Source organism: Nuphar pumila, chromosome 1 (genome assembly GCF_984573655.1).
Source record: "Nuphar pumila chromosome 1, dmNupPumi1.hap1.1, whole genome shotgun sequence".
In the NCBI taxonomy this organism is placed as follows: Eukaryota; Viridiplantae; Streptophyta; class Magnoliopsida; order Nymphaeales; family Nymphaeaceae; genus Nuphar; species Nuphar pumila.
This window is the reverse complement of record NC_143249.1, coordinates 37,646,258-37,656,434: the sequence shown is the minus strand read 5'-3', so window position 1 is coordinate 37,656,434 and position 10,177 is coordinate 37,646,258. Positions and strand designations below refer to the sequence as shown.

General features: G+C 38.4%; 2 protein-coding genes across 2 annotated transcripts in view; one reads left to right on the top strand and one right to left on the bottom strand.

Moving 5' to 3' along the window:
- Positions 1 to 2,276: 2,276 nt before the first annotated feature.
- Positions 2,277 to 3,500, top strand: LOC149848721 (uncharacterized). Its single transcript, XM_090005049.1, has one exon. The coding sequence runs from the start codon at positions 2,277 to 2,279 to the stop codon at positions 3,498 to 3,500; it is 1,224 nt and encodes a 407-aa protein (XP_089861175.1).
- Positions 3,501 to 4,648: 1,148 nt separating this feature from the next.
- The window catches only part of ABCB29 (ABC2 homolog 12), a 56,362-nt gene continuing 50,833 nt past the window's right edge, over positions 4,649 to 10,177 (bottom strand). Inside the window, exons 8-10 of the mRNA XM_089997117.1 lie at positions 5,827 to 6,014; positions 5,519 to 5,648; positions 4,649 to 5,224 (exon numbers count right to left, since the gene is read on the bottom strand). Of these exons, the coding sequence (XP_089853243.1) occupies positions 5,084 to 5,224; positions 5,519 to 5,648; positions 5,827 to 6,014 (459 nt within the window). The 3' untranslated portion in view covers positions 4,649 to 5,083. The remainder of the gene's footprint in view (positions 5,225 to 5,518; positions 5,649 to 5,826; positions 6,015 to 10,177) is intronic.

Below are 10,177 nucleotides of genomic sequence, written 5' to 3'. Positions count from 1 at the left end.
GTAATATATTATGGGTTTAGGGTATAGGTTCAGGTATAGTAATATATTATGGAATATATGTACCGATTTGTAAAATATTAAGTGTTTTCTAGTGTCGATTTGTTAGATATTTGTAGCATGTGCGTGAAGAATTTACATTGTAGCGACATGAGGTGGCCATTTGCGTGTTCAAATCGTTGCTCATTTAGCAATTTTTATGAAAATCGCTTCAAAACTTCGTACCTATAATTAAATAGCTGTCACGTGAATCATTATCGTCAGCAAGTATAAATTGCTATTTCGTCAAACATATTAATCGTTCATGCTTTAAACATACAAATCGTTGCTTCAAACTTTTAAATCGATGTATAAATCGCACCCTTCATAAGTACATATCGCGGTTGTATACAAAATATTGGAATAGTATAACGCAAATCACGGTTGTAATAACATATTATCGATTTACGAGCTATTGTTTTGCTTGTTAATATCGATTTGTAAGCTATTATGCTGAATTTTCATATCGATTTGTAATATATTATGCGATATGTATATCGATTTGTAACATATTATGTGTTTGCGAGTGTTGGTTTGTAAGATATCTGTATTACGATATTGAAACATGTGCGTGTGACATTTACATTGTTGCGCGATTGGGGTGACAATTTGCGTATTCAAATCGCTATTCATTTAGCGATTAAAATTGAAATCGCTTCACAGCGCCATAGCTATCATTAAATCGTTGTCACGTGAATCGCTATCGTCAACACATATATACGATAAGTCATTTCTTTTATTAACAAGGTAAATAGCAACTCGATGCATAGTATAGTGCAATGCAACTGACGATCATGACAGATAACATGAAGAATGGTGTGCATGTAGAATTAATTTTGCATGGTCGGTAGGAAGAAATCATTTTGCCTCATAAGTGCACGTAGTTTTCATTGTCCTCCTTCCTTTGCTTTTCCTTCTCTTCGTCATCCTTCTTCTTCTTCCTCTTCATCTTTAGTTCTTCCTCATCTTTCTTCGTTTGCTTTTCATCTTCAATATATGATGAATCAAGCTCCGCATAATAAGTATCCAACAATTTGCTCCTGTCTTTTTCATTCTCAATGTTCATTATATTTTGGTACTTTACATAAGCCTCATATATATCGGATTGGCGGATGATTTCTCCAAGAGGCATCTTCTCCAACTGCGAAGGCTTTCTTGTCTTACGAATTGTAGTCATTGCTAACTTGCACAACACATAAATTTAATTGCATCATTATATGTTAAAACGGCCTCCCCAAGTATATATTATTACAAATTATCACATTCGTTAAACAATCACCAACATTACAAGTTGTTGCAATATTTGGCTTCATAAGTAAACATCGTAGTACGATTTAGCAAAATTAAGTACAAATCAAGGTAACTTCATAATTACACATCGCTATGAATAGCAAAATTAAGTACAAATCGATTTAGTAATGTTTGGCCTTCATAAGAACAAATCGTGCTAACTGTTTTTCAACGCCCAGAAGGTGGATAGGTACAAATCGATTTGTTTCAGCATGAAAATAGGTGTTATTTAGCATGAATAGTACAACCAGTTGTAAGATTTAGCATTCAGATTTACATAATGAAACCTTAAACAAAACTCACCGAAACACCATGAGTTTTCCTAATCTGACAGTGGAGAAAAAACACCTAGAAGGTAGATGCAGTCGATGGTGGCAACGGTGCTCTGACTATGCTCCAACGACAGTAGACGACGAAAAAAAGTGCTCTGATGGTACCAGACGACACCAAAAAGATGCTCCGATGACAGCAGACGATGGCAAAGGGTGATCCTGCGGCAGTAGATGACGTCAAAGGTTGCATCATCAAAAAAGAGCTCCTGATACAGTAGATGATGTATCGTCAAAGGGTGAGCCAGAACGATTAGGGTAACATATTGTGAGGAGCTCCTATTAAAGCAGAGGAGTTTACTCCTTAGGGCAAAAATAATGATTTTAACCCTTTCTGACGAAAAGATATTTTTGTCCTCTTACACTAATGACAAAAAAAGGTACTTTAAGTCTTGGAAAACAAACCGAACTCCGATACTAAGTGATGCCGACCGGAAAAACGAGCTCATTCACACTCTAGAACACGGACCTGCGTGTTGGGTGGGGGGGGGGCGCATATAACCTGCTTCGGATCCCCTGATCGTCGAGGAGCGGTGCTTCGGATCCCCTGGTCGTCGAGGAGCGGTGCTTGCTACTTGCTAGGTTTATGTCTCTCTCTCTCTCTCTCTCGTAGAGGTAGAGATGCACCTCGTTTGGAAACACGCGATTCTCAGAAATGTGGAGAAGTCCATTGTTTTCCCATTCGTGAGAGGTTTCAGTGGCACAACACAAGCGATACCCTTTTCGACCACCATTCATGAAAACCACCCATCATCGTCTCCTCCTCTTCCTAATGAAAACCCATCATCCGAATTGGCTAATTACCTCATAAATTCATGTGGGTTCCCTTGGGATGACGCTGCTGGCATATCGGAGAAACTAGGAAGCAGGGTCACCGTTCAAAAGGCTGAAAGGGTGATCGGTTTCCTCAGAGAGAGTGGTTTTATGGATACCCACATCAGGAAAACCATCAATAGGGGTCCAAGATTACTAGCAGCTGGGGTAGAGAGCACCCTCGAGCCTAAAATCAAGGCGTTTCAGGATTTGGGCCTCTCTGGTCCCGAGCTTGCACAAATGTTTGCTAGCAACCCCAACATTCTCGCGAGAAGTCTCCACGGTAAGATACTACCAACGCTCGATGTCCTCAAGACATTTCTTCACAGCGAGGAGGATCTTATCAGGGCAGTCAAGCGCTTCCGATCGAGGTTTCTTTTCGGGCGTAACATCGGGGAGAGAATTGCGACCAATGTTTGGGCTTTGCGGGATCGTAGTGTTGCAGAAGAAACCACGTCAAAACTGATAGCAAGAAGGCCTAACCTTTTTGCTCTGAAGCCTGAATCATTCATGAACGTGGTGGAGAAGGTTAGGTCTTTGGGGTTTCAGCCTGGCTCTCCTATGTTTGCTCACGCGCTGTGGGCTGTTTCCGCAATGAGCGAGTCTGTTTGGGAAGCCAAAATTGAACTCTTGAAGAGCTTTGGATGGACTTTAGATTCCATAATCTCGGCATTTCACAAGGCTCCACTGTTTCTCCTCTTATCCGAGATCAATTTGCGCAAGAAAATAAAATTCTTCATGGATGAGCTCCAATATTCGCCTTCAGATTTCGTGGCACACGCGAATGTCTTGATGTTCAGCATGGAGAAGAGGATCATTCCTCGGCACGCTGTTGTCAAGATGCTGGATCCGGAGAAAGTTCTCAAGAGAAAGAGGAGTTTCTTTACAATTTTTCATTTGAAAGAAGAGGTATTCTACAATGAATATGTCCTTCAGCTTAAGGATGAGCATCCGGACGTGTTTGAGGCTTATCTGACAAGTATCAAAGCCAACTCTGATTCACAGGTCAAGATATTACCGAAGGAAAACTAGTTTGGTTTTTATTAATTTTTTTTATAGTGTTCCCTTTTGAGTTGGATTCTATTTTCTTTCTCCGTGCGTTAGTGTGTGTGTTATCCAGAACCCCAGATTAGGGTCCAAGCTCTTCCATGTTCAATAGTCAACAAAATATCAAAAATTTACTTCAATTATCTAACCACTATGCTGTGACCAACTTTTGCTGATTGAGAGATACTGCATTGATCAGACGAAAATAATTCTATCTTGATTTATGTTTTTTCTTTTTAAGCCTGCTCGGTTGCTCGAGTGGCAGCCGGCATAGGGAGAAGGTGCTGACCCCTTCATCCCAGGTTCAACTCCCATCTGATGTGCATGTGCCTTTAACTAGTTGGCTCCTGAAGGGCTTGTGTGTGGGCGACCCCATCTAGGGTTTACCTCACACCTATTAAGTGACCCAGTTCTCAGTGAGGGTTCTTCGCAGAGGGCAGGCCTATTGGGTTTTATATATATATATATATATATATATATATATATATATATAGAGAGAGAGAGAGAGAGAGAGAGAGAGGTGTGCTGCCCTTTTTTTGAGGTCACCATTAGGACTTCAAAATTCATAATTTTAGGTGTTTTATGCTAGACCAGAACCGTTTGGTGTGTGTTTTCATTGCTTATTCAATAGAAAACATGTTTTTGATTAAGATCTTTGTGCTTAAATGTGTATTTTAAATACTTAAAAAATCAATGGTTGATATTGTACTAAAATTTGATGATAAAATATTCACATTTTTTGCATCAAATCCATTGAAACATAACTTGCATCTTATAAATAATCAATAATAAACACATCATACAGTTCAGATCTAACATAAAACACCTAATACTATGATTTTTGGAAAACCCTGACTAACCCGATATATATATATATATGTGTGTGTGTGTGTGTGTGTGTGTGTGTGTGCCTACAACTGGTACAAATCTTTTTGTCTCACTCTCACCTCATAGATGTGTTCAGGCATGGACCCTTGGATCATGTTTTTTTCAATGAAAAAACATATTTTTTAATCGAGAAAAAAGTGGTGCATTTACAACTACCAATTTTTGCTTGGCCAATGTATAACCCTGACAGCAACAGACAAAGAAAGACTGAATGGTGGCAGAACAGCTTCAAGAGTGAACATCAATTTGAGACTGAATGAAGCCATTCTTCTTTAATGCTCAAAAGCATCCTTGAATACAATACAATGTTCTAGAATTCGAGACCATAAGGCAAGGCCACTGCTGACAATTTTCTCGATATCAATGTTTCCAGTCCACTTTCTTGCGTGTGGCTTGATGACAGACAAAATAATATATTCTGAAATAATCTCTATGGGTAGCAACATGGAACACTTAAGTTGTCACAAACTGGTCATGACATGGACAGATTCGGCCAGGAGCACAAATTCTCACAAACTGCTGATCTAGTAGGGGCAACTTATGGACGTCAACAATTGACGGAACATCACAAGTTTGAAACCACAGGTGGCGTCCCTAGCACTTTGCCCTGACCACTGCAATCTGAAGCTTAAGCTGTCGCACAAAATGCGTTGTGTGTGCAATTGTAATCTCGTTTAGCTTTACTTGCTTAATAGTGTCGCATATTCACAATATTGTGACTGAAAATAAGAGCGTGATACCTCCTCAAGGCTCCCTCCTTCAAGGAGGAGGATCCTGTCTGCCATTAGGATTGTTTCCAACCGGTGAGCGATAACAAGCACCTGAAAATCAAGTTCAGCATATAACCTAATGAGATGGTTTTAATTTGCAAATGCAATAAAAGTTGCTACATGTATCGGAGCCTTAAGATATGGATTTGACTTACGCATGCAAAACAAAGTTGCATATGCTTGAAACGTTACAGTCAAAATATGGAGAAAAAGAACCCATTGTGAAAATGAAAAATCAGATATGGAGAAAAAGAATCCATTGTAAAAAATAATGCACAAACAGAGCACTTACAGCTGCAGATACTACAAAAAAACAAGATAACTAGAAAAGAAAAAGGGTCTTACCGTGCAGTTATGCATCACTCGCTTTAGAGCTTGTCTAACCAATAGCTCAGACTTGTCATCTAAGGCAGAAGTTGCTTCATCTAAAATTAGTATTGAAGAATTCTGATATATAGCTCGTGCGATAGCTAGCCTGCACATAGAACCGTGCAAAAGAGCTCCTCAAACTGGACTGATCAACACTTGCATGTTTTAATCTTTGAGCAAAAACTGATCTAGCAATGACCTAAATAAAGATAACAGCGTGGCTTGGCTGAGAGTACTTGTGAATGTTAGAATAGTGATTAACCAAAGCAGGAGATTTAAACCACCTTTGCTTCTGGCCTCCACTTAGAAGAGATCCACGCTGCCCAATGTTGGTATTGTACCCATCAGGAAACGTCATAATGAATTCATCAGCATTTGCTACCCTTGCTGCATGTACGACCTTCTGCATGTCAATGGCTCTCATCGAGTCTCTGTAACCAACGTTTTCAGCAACTGTTCCTGCAAAAAGTGTCTGATAAATATTAAAGCTTCACCAAGTTGAACATAAAACATACGTACAAGTTATTCAGAAATTCAAGGAAAAACTTTGCAAAGACCATGCAGAAATATATAATATCCACATAAAAGATCCTTCTTATAGATCAGCAATCGGTTTTCCAATATACCGAGTTGTTTTCTTTTATTGCTCAGAAATGCATAAACACGAACCTGTCTTTCCATTTGTCAATATCTATCCCGTGAAACAACTAAAGAAATCAACATATCGAGAAACCAAAACAAAAGGCAAAAGAAAATAAGAGTAAGACTATCAGAGTTACAATCAGAAATAGTCATTTCATTAACAATTGAAGGAATTGCAAGAAACCACATCCTAAGCATGTGTGCTCCCAAAACATTTTCTTGTTTATGCTTATACTAGTCCAGGTTGTGAAAAGAAAACCTCTCATCATAAAAAGGAATGCAAGACCAACATCTTATCAACCATAGCAAAATGGACACTTGACTGCAAGGGTGTGCTGTAGGTGTTAAATTGTATCGTATCTTTTTTATATATATATATATATAGAGAGAGAGAGAGAGAGTGAGAGAGAGAGACATATACATATATATCTCGTATATATATGTATATGTATCTATCTAATTATATATATAAATATATATTTATACCCAATCAGGGTAAATCAGTCCCTTCTCCTCATTTTACGCATATTCTTTTTTATAGAATATGTATGTAATTTTTTCCCTTTTACTTTTTTATTTTTTCTTTTTATTATTCTTTTTGCTTTTAGCACATGGAGGGGCACACACGATATGATCGTTGGGCCCTCCAACGATCCTAATTATGACCGTTGGAGGGGTCCCAACGATCATATTGGGAGAACAACCATGGCCTCCCATTTTGTATAAATAGGGGTGCTCCCCCTTTAGTTTTCTTTAAGCTTTTTGTAAAGCTTTTTGACATTCAATAAAGTTCTTTATTTATTCATGCTTTTGTGAATGTGTATCCGTGCCTTTGTGCACTTGTAAGAGTTCTCCTTGTGCCTTTGTGCACACTTCTTGTTCAAGTGTTGTGTTTGTATACACATACTCTCTTTATAGAGTTTTTCACAGTAGGCATGCCTTGGGGCGTTTGATTCGCAGACAGGGGAGGACAAGGGCACAGTGTCCTGACCATGGAAAGCCCAGGACACGCAGACGGTACATGCTTTTTTTTCAAAAGGTGTCAACTGACCTGTCCTCCCTGTTCCAGAGGGGAGGGTGGAACAGTGTGGGGCAGCAAAAAGCATCCCCTTGGAACACACATCCCGTCCATCCGCGCTTCCCGCGTTTGCATGGGTGCACGGGCGCGCATGGACCCCATGTGGTGGGCATCCCATGGATACTGCGCCCCACCGAATCAAACGCCCCCTTAGGGACAAGTCTGACACTGAAAAAGGTGGCACTAGGAGATTAGATTCAATCCTGAAGCAGAGATGTGATGGCTTGGATTTCCTGGAACTCACTAGCAGGACATAATATGCCACACTGAGCATGGCTGGTTGTTGGATATTCTGGAGCTCAGCAAGATGATCTGGCTGCATTTGATGAGGGAGACTTTAGGAAGTTGGGAACTTTAGATTCAGAAGACATCTTATATGATTCGTCATTCTTTCAACTCTTATGGAAGTCAACCAAGGGTGGACTTGGGGGAATGAGGTGTTCCTCTCCACCTGCCACTTATCTTAGACTCAAAAGGTAACAACAATGCCAGCAAGAAACCCCTTTTAAGCCATGACAAGGAAAGAGAAGAAACTCCATATCCTATACATGCCTCCATTCTAAAAATCAATGGAAGGAAAAGTACATGACATGTTGCCATGAATGAATCAATAGAAGCTTCCTATCTACTGAGGGAGTCTACCTGATTATTCTGAGGGCAAAGGGAAACATCATGAATGGGCTAGAACCAATGTTGCCAAACTAGAAAGCAGAAACGGGAAACGATACGGGAAGCGAAAGCGAGAAGCAATGCATTTTAAAATGTATAGGAAGCGGAAAGCAATAAATTTAAAAAAAAAACAATATAAGAATTGAATGAGAAACAAAATAAAATGCAAATAAAAACTACAATAAAAGTGACATTAAATTTCATGATTTTTTAGTGTAAGAATTAATTTTTTAACAAAATCTAAAAAATATGACTGCCAATTTAGAGAAAGCACATGAAAGCGAGTGTGAAGTATGAGAGGAAACACATAAAAAACATGAAAAGTAGAGTGAGAAAACATATAAGAGGAATAGATGAAGCATGCGGAAAGCATAGGAGAAGCGTTGGACAATTGAGATTCTCATAAAGTTTCAGAAGCGAGAAATATCGTGCTTCCGAAGCGAGTTTCCGAGAAGTGGGCTTCCCACCTATCATAGAAGCTTCTAGTAACTCTGGCTAGAACACTGAATAAATTGATAATAGCCCGAAGTTCAGATAAACAAAGACCAAACACGAGAGAGATGTAAAGGATCTTGCATCATAAAATTGCATATATATACAAGAAATTTGTGGATAATAGTACCATAATAACCCCATAGCAATGTTTATCAAGGTTGGAAGTAGCGTATCGGGCCCAGTGTTAGATACATATTGTAGTGTATCATAGCGTATCGTAAAAAATAATAAAAAAATTTCAAACATTTCAAAAAAATAAAATCAGAAAAAATTAGCAAAAATTTAAAAAAAATCATATCATATGAAACAATGATGAATTGCACAAAAGACAACCATAAAATCACATAAGAAGCATTTATGTCTCTATGAGTTGCATAAGACAGCATCAAACATCAACTAATATAAATAATATTGCATATCTCACAAGAAAAATGCAAAATATTAAATATTTTGTCATTCAGAACATGCCACAAGACTCATATTTTCATATTACATAAACAAAAACAAAATAATCAAGTTTATGAACACTTAAGTATTAAATAACCAAGTTTTTTTAAAATATAACTTCAATCATCATCATCATTATCTTTCTCCTGGTGTTATGCTAGGGGACGTAGGATCAGAAGTAGGGAGCTCATCTTCATCATGCACATCCTCTCAGGGTTGCGCATACCCCATTTAGCCTCACTCATCTCTTTTTCTCATTTTTTTATCTCAGACCAGTGAATAATTGTTGGCATTATCATTTCACGGCATCTCACAAATCTCTTGACATGCAGAGGACAACATTGTGATGTGTCTCGGCTAAATGACGCTTCAACCGAGAGATACCAACTGGAACAATATGATAGCAATAGTTGCACTTGATTTTCAATTGGTTTTCACTCACTAGTTGAGTGCTCCATCGTCATGCCGGATCATTTGATATCATCTTCCCTAAAAAAAAATCAATAGGAAACAAAGAATACAGATTTGTTACCTTAACCCACTCCTATGAGTGAAAAAAAATGATGGTCATACACTCTTACGTGAGAAATTTGCAAAAGCCCTATTCCTTGCATAAGAATCGGCCCCCCAAATCGTTCTCATGCCTCTTACGGTATGTGGGTTCTCCTCTAAAGGCCTCTACACAAATGAGAGAATCGGCCCTAGGAAGATCTTTAAAAGCCTAAATTAAAAAAGTTGAGTTACGACTCTTTTAAAGTGCGCCAGACACGTATCGTATGATACACCTTGTATTGTACAATACAGTGCGATACAGGGTTGTATCGTAAGATACAGTTGATTCAAGTACGATACACACTCATATCGTGATACGAATGTGTATCGTATCGAGTTAGGTCACAGTTATGATATGTATCGTACCATACAATATGGTACGATACTTACAACATTGATGTTTATATTGCTTGACATATTACATGTTGCAAAAAGACCTTGAACTAGTTATATTACATAAATACCGAAGGAAAATTTATTGAATTGCATTCATAATAACCGGGAGATGGGATAAGTGTCCACATGGGATTGATCCTCCACAGGTCAACCTTTAGATCCCTCACTAACACTTGAACCATGCAACCAGATAAATCATTGTTGAGCAGCACTCTAAATCAACCAATATCAGCGTTAACACATGGTGGTAAATTTCATTAATTGCTAATACGTGTAGCAAGCATGCATAACTTTCAAAATCAGATGCTCACAACTTCCCACAGAAAAGAATAAGGGAAGAAACTCATTAGCCAATA